The 18,873-nt window shown below is 52.3% G+C and overlaps 1 protein-coding gene across 4 annotated transcripts in view; it reads right to left on the bottom strand.

The window, feature by feature from the left end:
- Positions 1-18,873, bottom strand: part of MLXIPL (MLX interacting protein like) — a 49,667-nt gene that overhangs the window by 30,159 nt on the left and 635 nt on the right. For 3 of the 4 annotated variants that reach the window (XM_064375662.1, XM_012449048.3, XM_064375663.1), the window contains exon 1: positions 1,479-1,771. The exons of the other annotated variant lie outside the window; for it this stretch is intronic. In XM_064375662.1, the coding sequence (XP_064231732.1) occupies positions 1,479-1,771 (293 nt within the window). Of the gene's footprint in view, positions 1-1,478; positions 1,772-18,873 lie in introns of those variants that run through there. 4 annotated transcript variants of the gene reach the window in all.

Genomic DNA, 18,873 nt, shown 5'->3' with positions numbered 1-18,873 from the left:
TCAGCAGCCTTTTTAGTGGGGGGCAGTTTTGGGGTGTGCTCTGTCCCTTACTTGGCCAGCTCCCCAGAACCTCTCCTCTTTGGTCACCTCTCCCATGGTCAGGGTAGGGGTTGGAAGTGAGGACCCCCAAGTGGAGTGATGTGTAGTATATAACTAGAAGCCAAAGTTGGGGGTGGGTGGGAAATGGGAGACTCTTAGGAGGAGTGCCGGCATCCGGTGTACCAGGACCTTAGATGCCCCGTCCCAGGCAGTCGCGTGACATTTGGAGAGGGAGGGAGAAGGGACGGGAATTTGAACTTTCCACACGGGTCTGATGCCCCGGCCGATCGGGTTGCAACAGGACCTGGGCCCGGGGCCAGAGCTTGTGGGCCAAGGTTACTCTGCCTCCAGCCAATGGGGTCGCAGCTGGGCAGCAGCGGTTGGGGACAGGCGACACTCCCCCCACAGTCCCCACCCCAGCTCCCGATCCCCTGCAGGGCGGCAGGTGCCGGAGTGTAGCCATCGGTTCTCAGAACAGGAGGAGGCGCCGCGGAGGAAGAGGAATATTTGCACAGAGAAAAGATCAAGGCCGGCCGATCCCCCTTTCTCCCCTACGGGTTTTCGGTTTATAATTTATCCCGGCCCCTCCGCTCCGGGGAACTTTGCTCCAGGGCACTGGGCCAGGCCCCAGGTTCGCGCCCTCCTCTGGGACGCGGGGCGTGGAGAGGAAGCCGGGCGCGGCCGGTGCGCTCTCGGAGGCTCTGACCTGGGGTCCCAGGCAGCGACAGGCGCTCAGCCTAGTGCGGTGACACGGGTAGGCGAGCCCAGGCCTCCCTCCCGGGCACCGGCGTAACCTCTGAGAGCTGCGCCTCTTAGACATTTATGGGACACTCTCCTTTCTCTCTCTGACGTAGCAGATCAAGAAGAGGTGCCTCGGCAATTGCGGGGAGGTGGACGAGAGACTGGGCCAGTTTCAGTCCACTTTGGTTATGTATTGGGACAGCCAGGGGCGCGGAGAATATCTCAGGGCGCAGGAACAGGGCGGGCCTGGGCCGGCGCTGCTGGGGAGAAGGCCGAAGCCTGCAGGGGGTCGGGTGGAGTGGCTTCAGAGTGGACAGTGGGGATGGGCGCAGGTGGCTAGGGACCTGGGACGCCTGGCATTTTGGAGGGGCAGAGGAGCCACCAGAGAGAGGGGCCCCGGAGGTCCAGGTGGAGGTGGGGCGCAGGCGGTCTGCGCCCGGGGGAGAAGGAGATGGGGGAAGAACGGGAATCAGAACTGCGCAGGTCCGTTGGGGGCCAGCGGGCTGGGCCGCGGTCAGAGGACCCCGGGGCTGGGGGAAAGGGGTTGTCCAGGGCGTGATCAGAGCCTCCGGGAGCTGCAGGGCTGGGCTCGGGTGGGGTGCTGAGGACCTCAGCGCGCAGTCCTGCCCCGGACCCCCCCTCCCCACCCTCCTCGGCCCTCGATGGCCGGGCCCGTCGGGTCCCGGAGCCGCCCTCACCTGTAGGCCAGGCTCAAGCACTCGAAGAGGCGAGTGAGTGTGGGGTCAATGCTGCGCGGCCCGAAGTCGGAGAGCCCCACGGAGCCCTCCTGGTCGCGCCGCCGAGGCAGCGAGTCGCTGTGTGGCGACGACACCATGAAGTGACCGCTGTGGATCACCTGCGAGCGGAGCAAGCCGCCCGCGCCGCGCCGGAGGCTCGGGTCCTCCGAGTCCGTGTCCGAGTCCGAGTCTGGGCTGGGCGCGACCCGCGGGACCTGCAAGCCCGCGGCCAGGCCTGCCAGCGCCCCGGCCATGGCTGTCACCGCCGCCACCGCCTGGTCCGAGCTCCGCGCAGCGCGGGGATCAGCTCGTGGCCAGACTGGCCTCATTAACATAGCCCCGCCCCTGCCTCATAAGCTGATTGGCTGGACGGGGCCTGGGGCGGGGCGGGGCTTTTATTAGCATAATCTGTGCGCCAGGTGAGAACCCGCGGCCCTGGAGCTCCAGCGAGTTGGGCTTATCTCCCCTTCGCCTGTCCTGGGAGTCCTGATAGAACCGCCCCTACTTTGGTCCAAAGGGATCTTAAGGGTCAGGCCGGGCGCCAGGGGCTCATGCCTGTAATCCTAGTACTTTAGGAGGCCAACCGGGAGGATGGCTTAAGGCCAGGAGTTCGAGACTAGACTCGGCGATATGGCAAGACCATCCCCCATCTCTACAAAAAGAAAATGCAAAAATTAGCTGGGCGCAGTGGAGAGAGGCTGTAATCCCAGCTACTGGGGAGGCTGAGGTGGGAGGATCCCTTGAGCCCAGGTGTTCGACAACGTGGCAAAACCCTGTCTCTACAACACATACAAAAATTATCTGGGCATGGTGGCGTGCACCTGTAGTCCCACGAACTCGGAAGGCTGAAGTGGGAGGATCGCTTGAGACCAAGAGGTCGAGGCTGCAGTGAGCGGAGATCTGCACTCCAGCCTGGATGACAGAGTGAGACCCTGTCTTAACAACAAGAGGGCCCCCTGTCACACCTGAGCCTGAAGGCACCTCAGGACCTGGGGTTTGTGCTTTCGGGGACACCCTCGTGTGAGTCCAGAGGTCACCATCTCCCCTCACCTAACTCCTGCCTTCCGCCTACCCCCCCATATGAGCGCTGGGTCCTCCACACAGCTGGAAGCCCTCACCTGTCAGGCGTCTTGTGTGGTGGGTACGAGGCAACGCCCCTGAAGGGCCTGGCCCGCGGGAGATTGTTAATACCTTTAGTTAACACCGTGGCCGGGTGCGGTGGCTCACACCTGCAATCCCAGCACTTTGGGAGGCCAAGGCAGGAGGATTGCTTGAGGCCAGGAGCTCGAGACCAGCCTGGCCAACATGGTCAAACCCCATCTCTACTAAAAATACAAAAATTAGCCAGGTGTGGTGGTGTGTGCTTGTTATCCCAGCTACTTGGGAGGCTGAGGTGGGAGAATCACAAGTCTGGGAGGCAGAGGTTGCAATGAGCTGAGATCTTGCATTACTGCACTCCAGCCTGGGCCATAGAGTGAGACCCTGTCACAAAAACTAAAATAAAATACTTTAGAAAAAATATCTATTAAAAAAAATTGTGATCATTACTTCACCTGCGCAGAGAGGCCCAAGGGGATTACCTGAGCCTCTAGGGATCATTACCAGTGGGGACAGGTGGCTCACTGGAAGGTGGGCATCCCCCAGGCAGGCATCTACCCAGGAACTCTGTGTTCCTTCTCTCACTGACACCGAAGTCCACTTTTTGTTCCTGCTTATTTATTTATTTATTTATTTATTTATTTATTTATTTTGAGACGGAGGCTCATTCTCTTGCCCAGGCTGGCCCACCACACCCAGCCTATTTATATATTTTTAGACACAGGGTCTCTCTGTCACCCCAGCTGGAGTGTAGTGGCACGGTCATAGCTCACTGCAGCCTCAAACTCCTGGGCCAAAGCAATCCTCCCACCTAAGCCTCCCCAGTAGCTGGGACTACAAGCTCATGCCACCATACCTGACTAATTTTTTGTTTGGTAGAGATGAAATCTGTTGCTTAGCCTGGTCTCGAACTCTTGGCTTCAAGTGATCCTCCCACTTCAGCCTCCCAAACTATTGGGATTACAAGTGTGAGCCACCACATATGGCCTGTTTCTGCTTCTGAAGACCCTTTTCTTCCCTTGAGGACAGAAACCAGACTGAGGCATTCACACTTGACACCTCTCTGGAGCCTTTAACTAACAGCCTCAAAGATGGATTCAGAAGCACAGGAGAGCAAAAACACACCCAAGCATCTCTGAGGGGCAGTGGCGAAGCCTGGTCTAGTAAATTTCCAGACTTCCCTGAAAGGATGTCCCTAGTGGGTGGGGACAGGACAGAGTTGTAGGCAGATGCTAAGCTCCCCTGGCTTTTCAACAGGTACCGTACATGTGGTAACATTAGGGAAAGGGGAGGAGGTGGCCACCCATGTACTGCAGCCATGGAATAGGTTGACACATACCACTTATTTTTTTTTGAGATGGAGTCTCGCTCTGTCACCCAGGCTGGAGTGCAGTGGCGCAATCTCAGCTCACTGCAATCTCTGCTCCCCAAGGTTGAAGGGATTATCCTGCCTCAGCCTCCTGAGTAGCTGGGACTATAGGCACGTGCCACCACGCCCAGATTATTTTTGTATTTTTAGTAGAGACGGGGATTCACCATGTTGGTCAGGCTGGACTCGAACTCCTGACCTCATGATCTGTCTGCCTCGGCCTCCCAAAGTACTGGTATTACAGGTGTGAGCCACCATGCCCGGCTGTCAGGTGGCTGTTAACTATCTTTTGAGATCCTTGGTACAGAGGCTGACAGGATCATTACTTATCCCGATGTGCTTGTCTGACTGCTCCCCCCATTCCCCCACTGAGGCAAGACTGTGTCCTAGCATCTCTGAACTCCCACACTGGGTCCCCGGAGACTTGGGGGATACCTGAAGAACAAGGCATGAGGGTAAGAGGAGCTGGTGGGCTGCTGTGGGGGTGTTGGATAGGAAGTGTCAGCTTCGCCCTCTCCTCTCTCTTGGGACCTCCTGGCTCCGGGGACCCTGGCTCAGGTGAAGACCCGAACTGATCTTTGCTCTAATTCCATGAATAGAACTGATCTTTGCTGCTAATTCCGTGAATAACCCTGGGCAAATCTCTGTCTTACCGGGGATCTGCCTCACTACCTGTAAAATGGAGAGGCTGAACTCAGTGTTTTCTTTGTTTCTTCCTCTCTTTGCTGTTGTAAAGATGGGGTCTCACTATATTGCCCAGGCTGGTCTTGAACACCTGGGCTCAAGAGATCCACCCGCCTTGGCCTCCCAGAGTGCTGAGACTACAGGTGTGAGCCGCCACACCTGACCTGAATTCAACGATTTGTTGGGGGTCCTGTAATCTTGGTTCCAAGTCTCTGCTGGCTGTGCCTCCAGATCACCCCGTTATGCTCTCCCATGCTCTGAAACATCAGAGTTATCTCCCGCGGTTTCAGAGACGTTCCTCTGAGCTGGATCTGAGTGGCCTGGGAGGATTAGGAGTGAATTCTCTCCTTCCCCCAACATCCCTCCTTCCCCAGCCATGAATTGCCCCTCAACAGGCATCTGTCTCTCACTTCTGCCCTCCCCCAGGGGCTACTAGCACCTCTAGAAGCCTGACTGCTGAAAAGACAAATCCTGCCTGTGTTATGCAAAACGACCAAGCACTACAGTATCCAATAAATGCAAGGACGTCTACAAAGTCTCATTTCTCCCATGTTTAGAGTCAGGGTCTTGCTCTGTCACCCAGGCTGCAGTGCACGATCGTAGCTCACTGCAGCCTCAAACCCCTGGGCCAAAGCGATCCTCCCACTGCAGCCTCCCAAAGTGCTGGGATTAGAAGTGTGAGTCACTTGTAATGGGACCACAGCTAACAGCCCCTGTTCAGGGCACCCTGGCCCAGATGATAGCACAGCCATGGTGTAAGCTGGCCTGCTCATCTTCTTGCTCCCTCTCCTGGCCGCTGTTACTATCACCAGGAGTTTATAGCCTCTGTACAAACAAATCTTGTTCACGCTCCATGGAGGTGCAAGGCAAAGTCCTAACTGGTGTGAATACCTGGCTGCCCCCAGCGGTCACACCTGACATCATGTCCTCCCTGCCTCCCAGTCTTGCTCCTCCAGACTCTTCACCTAGACTGCCCTTCCTGGTTGGGAAAGCCCACCTGCCCCTGCAGCCCCACCTCTGACATCTTCCCCAAGTTCTTCAGGTTAGTACTTCTGAGTCCCCACTACGCTTGTTCTAATACAACTCTAACTTCATTCGGCTTTGCGTTCACAGTGAGTGATGCACATGCTTTTCCTCCCCACTAGATGGCAAATTCCTTGAGAGCAAAAATCACTGCTGGGTGTGGTGGCTCACCACCTGTAACCCCAATACTTTGGGAGGTCAAGGCAAGAGGATCACTAGACCCCAGGTTGAAACCAGCCTGGGTAACATGACGAAAACCTGTCTCCACAAAAAATGTCAAAAATTAGCCACCATGCCAGGTTAATTTTAATTTTAATTTTTTTTTGGTAGAGATGAGATCTTGCTATGTTGTAAAGATCCTGCAGACCTGCTTCATAAACGTTAGCTTCTTTTCTTTTTCCTTTCTTTTTTTTTTGAGATGGAGTCTCACTCTGTCACCCAGGCTGGAGTACAGTGGTGCAATCTCAGCTCACTGCAACCTCCGCCTCCTAAGTTTGAGCCATTCTCCTGCCTCAGCCTCCCGAGTAGCTGGGATTACAGGCGCATGCCACCACGCCCAGCTAATTTTTATATTTTTAGTAGAAACAGGGTTTCACCATGTTGGCCAGGATGGTCTCAATCTCTTGATCTTGTGATCCACCTGCATGGGCTTCCCAACGTGCTGGAATTCCAGGCGTGAGCCACCGTGTGCGGCCAATGTTAGCTTGAGCCCGGGAGTTGGAGGCTGCAGTGAGCTATAAACATACCCACCTCAGCCTCCCAACGTGCTGAGATTCCAGGTGTGAGCCATGGTTCCTGACTGACAGTCTGGGATTTGATGGTGCCCTAAATGGCCTGAGCACCTTAAAGTCAGGAACATGCCTCTGCCTCTTTTCACTGACCCCTCAGCTCCTCTTACCAGGCTAGATACTCAGGAAGCCACTGCCATGGCTAGGGGCAGTTTGGCATCTAGGTGCGGGGAGGAGGGAGATGATGCATCAGGCCTATGGGAGGACTTGCCAAGGGGAAAGCTAACTGAGTGAGAAGAGGGTGGAGAAGCAGACAAGGGTGAGAGAGATGAGTCTCTGTGTCTTTAACTGGTGGCAAGTTAGGAAGTCACTTCCCCTGTCTGGACCTCAGTTTCTGTGTCTGTAAAACAGGTGAACAAACCATGAAGGAAAATTGGATAAATATGACTACATCAAAGTGAAGAAGTTGGACCAAATTCATTTTCATATCAGAAGTACACCAGTTGTTCTACCGAAAATTATGTTTGCCGGGAGCAGTGGCTCATGCCCGTAATCCAAAGTACTTTGAGAGGCTGAGATGGGAGGATCTCTTGAGATCAGGAGTTCAGGACCAGCCTGGGTGACAGAGCGAGATCTCATCTCAAAAATTATTTGTTTGTTTATTTATTTATTTGAGACAGAGTCTTGCTCTGTCACCCAGGCTGGAGTGCAGTGGCTTGATCTTGGCTCACTGCAACCACCACCTTCCAGGTTCAAGCGATTCTCCTGTCTCAGCCTCCCATGTAGCTGGGATTACAGGCGTGTGCCACCAGGCTTGGCTAAGTTTTGTATTTTTAGTAGAGATGGGGTTTTACCATGTTGACAAGGCTGGTGTCGAACTCCTGACCTCAGATGATCTGCCTGCCTTGGGCTCCCAAAGTGCTGGGATTACAGGTGTGAGCCACCATATCCGGGCCATATTTATGTTTAATGATAATATAAATATCAGTCATATTGCTCATACGTTTCTAAATTATGCAAATACCAAGTCCTGTGTGGGACAAAAAGTCTTGTGTAGATAACCTCTGGTCCCAACTAAGAATCACTGATCTTTGTGTTCTGAGGCTGTAAGTGGAAGAGGTAGAGGAATAGGAGAAGAAGATGAGGAAGGACAGCAAGGTAGAGATCAAGTGAATATCTAGTCATCTGTCCATCCAGTTATTTACCTATTAATTCATCTATACCCTAATAGTCAATCTATCCACCCATCTGTCTGTTCCTCTACACGTCTACTCATTTACAATCTGTCCATTCACCTTACTATTCACCCATCTCTTATTTCATCCATCCAACTCTTCTTTTATCTATCTATCCACCCATCCATCCATTCACCCATCTCTCCATCCATCCATTCATCTATCTATCCATCTATCCATCTCTCCATCCATCCATCTCTTCATCCACCCATCTCTCCATCCATCCACCCATCTCTCCATCCATCCATTCATCTATCTATCCATCTCTCCATCCATCCATCTCTTCATCCACCCATCTCTCCATCCATCCACCCATCTCTCCATCTATCTATTCATCTATCTATCCATCTATCCATCTCTCCATCCACCCATCTCTTCATCCACCCATCTCTCCATCCATACACCCATCTCTCCATCCATCCATTCATCCATCTATCCAACCATCCATCTCTTCATCCACCCATCTCTCCATCCATCCATCCATCTCTTCATCCACCCATCCAACCGTCTCTCCGTCCATCCATCCATCCATCTCTCCATCCATCCATCTCTCTATCCACCCATCCAACCATCTTTCCATCCATCCATCCATCCACTCATCATCCACCCATCTCTCCATCCATCCATCCACCCATCTCTCCATCCCCCCATCTCTCCATCCATCCATCCACTCATCATCCATCCATCTCTTCATCCACCCATTTCTCCATCCATCCATCCATTCATCATCCATCCATCTCTTCATCCACCCATCCGTCCATCCATCCACCTCTCTTATCTATCCATTTTTTCTTCCATCAATCCATTCATCTACCAGTCTACTACCAGAAAATCTATCTGTCCATCCATCATTCCATGTATATACCTATCTAAATTTCTATCTATTCATCCAACCACCCACTCAAATACCCACTCTGCCCACACAGTATACATATTAACTGCCGGTTGATATCAGGCTCTCTGTTAAGGAAGGAGTGAGGGGATGATCAGATGCTTGTAACATGGCTCCGGCCTTCACGCAGCTCAGCATGCAGTGAGGCATGCATCCAGCCACTAGAGGGGGCCATAAATAGTTCCTGGGACTGGAAATTCAGTTAAGGAAGGCCTGACTTGCAGCCCCAGGGATCAGGGAAGGCTCCCTAGAAGAAACTATGCTTGAGGTGGACCTCAAAAGACAAAGTGGGGGCCAGACACTGTGGTCACACTTGTAATCTCAACACTTTGGGAGGCCGAGGTGGGTGGATCACTAGAGGCCAGGAGTTCAAGATTAGCCTCACCAATATGGCAAAACCCCATCTCTACTAAAAATAGAAAAATTAGCCAGGTGTGGTGGCAGGCACCTGTAGTCCTAGCTACTCGGGAGGCTGAGGCATGAGAATTGTTTGAACCCGGGAGGTAGAGGTTTCCATGAGCTGGGATTGAGCCAATGCACTTCAGGCTGGGTGACAGACTGAGACTCTGTCTCAAAAAAAAAAAATACGAAATGGGAATTAGTCACACAGGGAGGGCAGAAGGTGTTTTGGGACGGAACAGCTGGGGAAGCAAAGGCGGGGGCTGGAGAATCAGAATGATGAGTCATTCAATTGGCTGGGGTGCCAGCAGCCTACATAGCTGCCATGTCCCCGCTCCCTTGGAGCACAGGCAGCCACCCTATGACCCCACTGCTAGGCTTGGCTCCAGTGGGCACCAAGTATCTGTGCTTCTCAGAGAGTAGTTCATGGACCACTGCCAGGCTGGGGATTCTGCTAAGAGTTTGCAACAAGATAAACACAAAAATTCAGAGTGTCACCGGGCACGGTGGCATGTGCCTGTAGTCCCAGCTACTTGGGACGCTGAGGTGGGAGGATCGCTTGAGCCCAGCAGTTCTGGGCTGTAGTGCGCTATGCCGATCGGATGTCCGCGCTAAGTTTGGCATCAATACGGTGACCTTCCGGGAGCAGGGGACCACCAGGTTGCCTAAGGAGGGGTGAACTGGCCCAGGTCGGACACAGAACAGGTCAAAACTCCCGTGCTGTTCAGTACTGGGATTGCGCCTGTGAATAGCACTGCACTCCAGCCTGGGCAACATAGCGAGACCCTGTCTCTTAAAAAAAAAAAAATTCAGAGTGTCTAGAAGCACTTATATCAACTAAAAAAAATTTTGCCGGGTGCGGTGGCTCACGCCTGTAATCCCAGCACTTTGGGAGGCCAAGGTGAGAGGATCACTTGAGGTCAGGAGACCGAGACCAGCCTGGCCAACGTGGTGAAACTCCATCTCTATTAAATACAAAAATTAGCTGGTCATAGTGGCACATACTTGTAATCCCAGCTACTCGGGAGGCTGAGGCTGGAGAACTGCTTGAACTTGGGAGGTGAAGGTTGCAGTGAGCTGAGATCATACCATTGCACTCCAGCCTGGGCAACAGAGTGAGACTCCGTCTCAGGAAAAAAAAAAAAAAAAAAGCAAAAATGGGCCTTTTAATCAGTTTGAGAAGTGCTGATGTACAGGACAGCTTACGCTCATATGTTCTTTGCCAATGTGGCTTCATGGCCATTATCTCATTATAAGCCAGGCAGAGCAAGGACCACAGTTTCTATTGCCCCAGGTATAGGATACCTGGCCCAAGGTTCTTGCTGATGGTGGATGGCAGGGCTGAGATTTGAACCCACAGCTGTTCCCCATCAGACAGCAGCTTCCTGTCAGCTCATGTTCCAGGCCAGGCCGAGCTGGGGCATGGGGCAGGAGGACACAGGAGAGAAAGAGAGAAGTAGTCGGAAAAAGAATGCCAGACAGGGTGGGAGGTTGGGTCCAGGGCCTGCCCTTTATGATAAGGGCACTGAGGGAGGTCAATGTGGGCTTCCCAAGATGGCCCTAGAAGGACCAGGCAAGTCCCCTGGGCTCTCTGTGGGGGCACACGCCGTGGGACCACTGCCAGGCTCAGCCCGTCTCAGTCCTCTATGTTCTTCCCTCCCCTCTTCCTTCAGCCTCCCCACTAACCAACCCCCGAGCTTCCCATGGCCTGGGGCTCGTCCCATGCATCTGGACACCCAAAGCCAGCCCAACCTTCCTTCAGCCAACAAAACCACCAGTCTCTGCCTGGCCCCTGGCAGGAACCACAGCACCCTCCAACACCGTTTTCTCCTCCTGTCCCCGGGGGAGACTAGAGGAACTGGGGTTTTGACCACTCCACGTCACTGATGAGGGAACAGGCTCAGAGAAGCTAAGTCACTTGCTTGAGGTACCAGAACAAGTCATCTAAGGCTTTCTATTTATTTTTTTAGGTGGAGTCTCACTCCGTCACCCAGGCTGGAGTGCGGTGGTGCAATCTCGGCTGACTGTAACCTCTACCTCCTGGGTTCAAGCGATTTTCCTGCCTCAGCCTCCTGAGTAGCTAGGATTACAGGCATGTGCCACCACGCCCAGCAAATTTTTGCATTTTTAGTGGAGACAGGGTTTTGCCACTTTGGCCAGGCTGGTCTCGAACTCCTGATGTCATGTCATCCACCCAACTTGGCCTCCCAATATGCTAGGATTACAGGCCTGAACTAAGGTTTTAATTCCCAACCCACTACTCTTTTTGTTTGTCTTTTTGAGAAACAGTCTCACTCTGTTGCCCAGGCTGGAGGGCAGTGGTGCAATCTCAGCTCACTGAAACCTCAATCTCCTAGGTTCAAGTGATTGTCCTGCTTCAGCCTCCCTAGCAGCTAGGATTACAGGCATTCGCCAACATGCCCAGCTAATTTTTGTATTTTTAGTAGAGACAGGATTTCGCCATGTTGGCCAGGCTGGTCTCAAACTTCTGACCTCAAGTGATCTGCCCACCTTGACCTCCTAAAGTGCTGGGATTACAGGCATGAGCCACCACACCTGGCCTCATCTAAGGCTTTAATTCCCAACCCAGCATTTTTTTTTGAGCGGAGGGGAGGACAGAGTTTCGCTCTTGTTGCCCAGGCTGGAGTACAATGGCGTGATCTTAGCTCACTGCAACCTCTGCCTCCTGGGTCAAGCAATTCTCCTGCCTCATCCCTCCATGCCTGGGATTACAGGCACATGCCACCACACCAGCTGATTTTGTATTTTTAGTAGAGACGGGGTTTCTCCATGTTTGTCAGGCTGGTCTCGAGTTCAGGGGATCCACCCACCTTGGCCTCCCAATGTGCTTGGATTACAGGCGTGAGCTGCTGCGCCCCATGTACTTTTTGACTAGTAAGGTTATACAGTAAATAGGAGAAAATGAAAATAGTAGAGGAGAGGGAAGCCCTTCCCGTAGTGCCCTGGGCTGCAGCCTGTGGGAAGGCTGAGGACGAGGGGAAGCGGGGGAGGAGGAACACAGTGGCACAATGTTATTTGCTCAGAAACTTCCCCTTCTGAACCACTTTGCTGCTTCCTGGGGAGACTTAAAACCCCACCCCAGGCCAGGAAGAAGCAAGAATGCCAGGGGAGGCCAACAGGCCTTTTCCCTAATCTGTCGTTGACAGGTAACATGGGACTGTATTTTGGAAAAAAATCTATTAAACCAAAAATGTTGGTACTTTTTGACCCATCAAACTCACTTCTAGGAATTTGTGCTATAAAATATTTCTGGCTGGGCGTGGTGGCTCACTCCTGTGATCCCAACACTTTGGGAGGCTGAGGCAGGTGGATCACAAGGTCAGGAGATTGAGACCATCCTGGCCAAGGTGGTGAAACCCTGTCTCTACAAAACTACAAAAATTGGCCAGATGTGGTGGCAGGTGCCTGTAATTCCAGTTACTTGGGAAGCTGAGGCAGGAGAATCGCTTAAACCCAGGAGGCAGAGGTTGCAGTGAGCCGAGATTACGTCACTGCACTCCAGCCTGGTGACAGAGACTGTGTCTCAAAAAAAAAAATTTCCAGAAGTGTGCAAAGATGAACAAAGATATTCCTCACAGCACTGTTTATAATAGTGAAAAACAGCATGGTTGGATACATTTTGATAAGTTCCTACAGGGAAATACCATGCAGGTGTTAACAGAACCTCATCTGTGAAATGGAGATAGCCAGATGCGGTGGCTTGAGCCAGTAATCCCAGCTACTCAGGAGGCTGAGGCAGGAGGATCATTTGAGCTCAGGAGTTCAAAACCAGCCTGGGCAACACAGTGAGACCCTATCTAGAAAAAAAAAATGGAGATACTAATCTTACTGTTTTTATGAGGATAAAATGAATTAATATCTGCAAAGTGCTTAGATAGTAAATGCTAGCTCTCATGATCATTATACATGTAGAAATAGGGAAAGATGGCTAAGATGCAATGCTAATTTAGAAAGAAAGTTATGGGCTGGGCGCGGTGGCTTGCGCCTGTAATCTCAGCATTTTGGGAGGCGGAAGCAGGAGGATCACTTGAGTTCAAGAGTTCCAGACCTGCCTGGGCAACACAGCAAAACCATGTCTCTAAAAAAATTATAAAATTAGCCGGGCGTGGTGGCAGGCACCTGTAGTCCCAGTTACTTGGGGTGCTGGGTGGGACGATCACTTGAGCCCAGGAGGTGGAGTCTACAGTGACCCAAGTTTGCACTACTGCACTCCAGCCTGGGTGACAGAGCAAGGCCTTGTCTCAAAAAAAAAAAAGTTATGGGCAATGTATGAAGTGTGATGCCATTTAAGTAAAAATTAATCATAAATACTCATATGTGAACGGAGAAGAAAAGTCTGAACTTACAGTTACTAAACTATGACTCCGCTGTTCTTTGTGTGTGGGGAGGGAGTGGGATAACAGAGACATTCACTTTTTAAATTTCTATAGATTTTAGTGTTATACAAGACCTGTGTATTACTTTTGAAATGGGGGGAACCCTAAAAAAAAATAAAACCAGAAGAGGCAGTAGAATAGATGACGGCAGCCAGGCGCGGTGGCTCACGCCTGTAATCCCAGCACTTTGGGAGGCCAAGGTGTGCGGATCACTTGAGGTCAGGAGTTCGAGACCAGCCTGGCCAACATGATGAAACCCTGTCTCTACTAAAAATACAAAAATTAGCCAGGTGTGGTGCTGCACACCTGTAATCCCAGCTACTCAGGAGGCTGAGGCAGGAGAATTGCTTGAACACAGAAGGCAGAGGTTGCAGTGGGCCAAGATTGTGCCACTGCACTCCAGCCATGAGACTCTATCTCTAAATAAATAAATAGAACAGATGATGGCATGGGAACCCCCTTCCTCTTCTTGAGGACCCCAAAGTCCAGAGATTAATGTTCTTCAAGCAATAGAAAAAGGCTCCCTTTTTGGTTGCCCAAACCAGGGTCTATCCCTGAGCAGATACTGAGAACACAGAGGCACAGATTCCCACTCACAGTCTCATTCTGAGAGGCCTTGAAGATCTATAAGGGGCCGGGCACAGTGACTCACACCTGTAATCCCGGCACTTCGGGAGGCCGAGGCAGGAGGATCACTTGAGCCCATGAGTTCCAGACCAGCCTGGGCAACATGGTAAAATCCTGTCTCTACCAAAAATTAGCCAGGTGTAGTGGTGAGTGCCTGTAGTCCCAGTTAGCAGGGAAGCTAAGGCAGGAGGATTGCTTGAGCTGGGAGGGAGTGAGGCTGCAGTGAGCCTTGATTAAAAAAAAAAGACCCTACAAGGGATTTTCTTCTTTCCTCAGGAGGCTGGCTCACTGGGGACCCATGGGTCACCTCAGGCAAGATGTTTGTCCTCTCTGGGCCTCGCTTGCCCGCCCTGTAACATGGGAGGAAGCACCCTAGCCTCTCAGGTATGTTGTGAAGAGCCAGGGGAGGACCATGTGCTACCAGCATCATAACAGTGCAGGGCATGAAGGGCAACCCGGAGGTGGTGTTTCACCAAGATGAGCCACTGTGCCAATGGTCTGTCCATCTGCAAAAATTCCGACAGCTGGCCAGGCGCGGTGGCTCATGCCTGTAATCCCAGCACTTTGGGAGGCCGAGGCAGGCGGATCATGAGGTCAAGAGATCGAGACAATCCTGACCAACATGGTGAAACCCTGTCTCCACTACAAATACAAAAATTAGCTGGGCGTGGTGATGCATACCTGTAGTCCCAGCTACTCGAGAGGCTGAAGCAGAAGAATCACTTGAACCGGGGAGGCGGAGGTTGCAGTGAAGTGAGATTGCGCCACTGTACTCCAGCCTGGCAACAGAGCAAGACTCTGTCTCAAAAAAAAAAAAAAAATCCAATAGCCACTCTATACCAGTGAATAGTGTTAACTCACACTTCTGACACCATTTCTCCAATTCTCTGACACTGTAATTCCATTCAGTTCTGACACTATTTACCGGGAGTTAGCATATGAGTTCACAAGTTATGGGCTTATTCCCACAAGCCTGCCTCTACTTCAGATGGCAGTCATAAGTCCTAGCTTACCACTTGAACTTCTGATTGACCATCTATAAATCAGAGGTTCCCATGACCTTCTCCTCAATGTCAATAATTTGCTAGAAGGACTCACAGAACTCAGTAAACCATTTTACTTACATTTAGCAGTTTGTTATCAATGATACAACTCAGGAACAGCCAAATGGAAGAGCTGCATGGGCTGGAGCACGGCGTGGTGCAGGGAGGTTCCACGCCCTCTCTGGGAGCACCACCCCCCTAGCTCCTTGATGTGCTCACAAACTCAGAAGCTCCACGAAACCCAACATTTAGGGGTTTTTATGGACGTTATTTATTTATTTATTTAGTGTGACAGTCTCACTCTGTCACCCAGCCTGGAGTACAGTGGCGTAATCTTGGCTCACTGCAACCTCCGTCTCCCAGGTTCAAGAGATTCTCCTGCCTCAGCCTCCTGAGTAGCTGGGACTACAGGCTTGTGTCACCACACCTGGCTAATTTATTTTTGTAATTTTAGTAGAGATGGGGTTTCACCACCTTGGCCAGGCTGGTCTCGAACTTCTGATCTCAGATGATCCACTCACCTCAGCCTCCCAAAGTGCTGGGATTACAGGCATGAGCCACCGTGCCCAGTCTTTTTTTTTTTTTTTTTTTTTTTTAAATAAGACAGGGTCTTGCCATGTTGACCAGGCTGGTTTCGAACTTCTGGGTTGAAGCATTTCTTCCACCTCAGCCTCCCAAAGTTTTGGAATTACAGGCGTGAGCCACCACTCGTGGCCACTGGAAGTTTCATTACATAGATGTGATTGATTAAATCACTGACCATTGGTGATTGAACACAATCTTCACTCTCTCTCCTCCCCAAAGTTCGGGGATGGGTTTGAACACAATCTTCACTCTCTCTCCTCCCCAAAGTTCGGGGGTGGGGCAGGGAGCTGAAAGCTCCAATCCTCTAATCATGCTTCGGTCTTTCAAGTGAGCAGCCCCCATCCTGAAACTCTCTAGGGGCCTCCAGCCGCCAGTCCTCTTAATAGCTTACAAAAGACACTCTTAGCATTCTGGAGATTCCAAGGGTTGTAGGAGCTGTGTGCCAGGAGCCAGAGTCAAAGACCACAAATATATTTCCCCCTGCACCACAGCCAGGCATTCCAGTGGGCTGCCTGGCTCTGTATACTTGCTACTGAGTCTAATCAATCTGCCCAAGCAGCCTGTTGCTCCGGTCTGTGGGTCCCTACTGTAAACAGCACATCAAGGTTCAGAGACTGAAGATGGGGTGACAACCTCCTCCAGGGGACTCAGGGATGGAAAAAGCTCCTCAGACTGTTGCAGCAGGTGACGGTCATTTTCTGCTCCGCCCAGAATCTCCTGGTCTCTCCCCTGCTGCATAACTGGCCCCATGCCAGCCTCATTAGGACATTGAGCCTCTGGACTGAGAGGGAAAGGGGATTCTAGGAAGCATATCTCTCACCCAGAGTCACACTGCTGATGGGGCTGACTGTGGGACAAGATCTTTTGTGACTACCAGAGCCAGCTAGCATGGGGAGGAGGCCTGAGATTCTGGGTAGAGCAGTTTTTTTTTTTTTTAGAGAGAGGGGAGCCTCTCTATGTTGCCCAGGCTGGAGTGCAGTGATGCCATCATAGCTCACTGTAGCCTCAAACTCCTGGGCTCAAGTGATCATCCTGCATCAGCCAGCTGAGTGGCTACTAGTATATGCGTGTGCCACCATGCCTGGCTAATTATTTTTTTTGTTTGAAACAGAGTCTCACTCTGCTGCCAGGCTGGAGTGCAGTGGCTCGATCTTGGTTCACTGCAACCTCCGCCTCCTGGGTTCAAGCCATTCTCCTGCCTCAGCCTCCTGAAAAGCTGGGACTACAGGCGCGCGCCACCATGCCCAACTAATCTTTGTATTTTTTAGCAGAGACGGGGTTTCACCATGTTGGCGGGGATGATCTTAACCTCTTGACCTCGTGATCCACCAGCCTCGGCCTCCCAAAGTGCTGGGATTACAGGCATGAGCCACTGTGTCTGGCACATTTTGTAATTTTTGCAGAGACCCAGGTCTTTCTATGCTGCCCAGGCTGGTCTCGAACTCCTGGCCTCAAGCAATCCTCCCGCTTCAGCTTCCCAAAGTGCTGCGATTACAGGTGTGAGCCACTGCCTCTGGTCCTAGGGCAGTAGTCACCTGTCTGTTATTTATCAGTGCCAGGACCTACCCTGGGAATATTCTGTTCACTCTTCCCTTGTTGGGGCTCCTTTCTCCAAGGTCAGCTTAGCTAACTAACTTCAAAGAGGAAAGACAGATAGAGCCACCTTGCCCCTGAGTTTCAGGAGCAGGAAAGATGGGTGGGGAGGGGGATGAGGTGGGCAAGGTGGACACGAGACACGTGGACACCCGTGAGCTGACCTGGGAGGTTGGGGGGCAGCCAACCCCCTCGTGTGCTTCTCCCCGAATGCAGAGAACCCACCACTCATGGCTGCTTCCAGACCTCTTCCCAGCCCTTCCCAACAGTTCAGGCGAGCCCGTTTAACCCCAGGTTACAAGTGTGGAGAGTGAAGCCCAGAAGAGGACATGGCTTGCCAAGGTCCCTGACAATCGTGGGAACAGAAACCAGGGCTTTGGAGCCAAATTTCTTGGGTTTGAATATCATCAGCCTTGCCACTCCCAGGCTGTGTGACCTTGAGCCAGAGCCTTGACCTCTCTGAGCCTCTGTTTCCTCATCTGTAAAATGGAGATCCTTTCCTTCTCTGGTTATCAGGAAGAAGGAAACAGTGCCAGAAAAGCTTGTGCAGTGTCTGCCTTGCAGTAAATGCTTGGCAAATGCCAGTTTCTCTTCCTCCTCCCCTATCTGAACAGCAATCCTAAGCCTGCACCTTCCCTCGCTCCTCCCTCCTCAGCCCCACATCTGGAGCCAAAACCTTTTCTTTGGCCCTCACCAGGGAGTGAGGACTGCACTCATGATGCCCTCTCCCAGCCCCAACATATGTGTAAGCTTGCATTTACCCACACAGGGCTGGCATTTACCCACACAGGGCTGGCAGCACAGCCAAAGACAGCCCCAGGGAGGGGACCGAGGGAGGGTGGCTGCCTGAAGGCATTAGAGACTCAGCAGGTGTGGCTGCAGGAGCCTCCGAGACATGACCTCTCCCACTTCCACGCTTCCAGGCCACTCTTCCCTCCCACTCGGTACCCTGCAGAAGCTCATATGCCTGCCCTCCACTTCAGCTGGCAAAGATCACCTCCACCAGAGCCACCCCCATACTGGCCAGATGATTTCAATCACAGGATTCCAAGACCCCAGGCGGATAGGTCCCGGACCCTGGCTCTGAGCTGCCCTCCCACGTGGTCCCCAGGCTGAGTCCCAACGCCAGCCTGTGCCCCATCCCGATTCTAAACCAAGCGCTGGCCTGGCTCAGCCAGTAGGCTGTGTCCTCAGAGGGGAATCGGGGAGAAGTGAGTTGGGTCATCTTCTCAAGATAGGGGAGTTCCTGGCTACTACAGCTCAGACCTCTTCTGGTATTACAGAGTCTTCCTCCTCTTCCAGAAGCTACCAGAGGCTGAGGAGCTGAGCTTCCCTGGGGTGGACCTGAGATTCCCAGACCCATATTCTGAGCCTTTCCCTGTATCTGAGCACCCGGGCAGGACATGGGGCAGGGCAGTTGCTGACAGTAAGAGAAGTTCTTGGGCAAAGTGGAGCGCAGCTCAGATCACATAGGTTCCTGATCCCCCCGAACTCCCTGAGCAGCTGACCCTGTAACACCATCCCCCTTGTGAGGGACCAGAGAGACTTGGTTGGAGTGGGCCCCCTGTCCCCCAAATCAACCTGGTGTCCCATTTTATTCTGTCCCCATCTCCACACAAGTGGCCCGGGAACAATAAACCTTCCCATGTCCCGGTGGGAGAGCCAGGCTCAGAGATGGAAAGT

Source organism: Aotus nancymaae, unplaced genomic scaffold, assembly GCF_030222135.1.
Source record: "Aotus nancymaae isolate 86718 unplaced genomic scaffold, 86718_ANA_hifiasm-v0.15.2.pri h1tg000012l, whole genome shotgun sequence".
NCBI classification, from domain to species: Eukaryota; Metazoa; Chordata; class Mammalia; order Primates; family Aotidae; genus Aotus; species Aotus nancymaae.
This window is presented reverse-complemented; position numbering and strand designations above follow the sequence as displayed.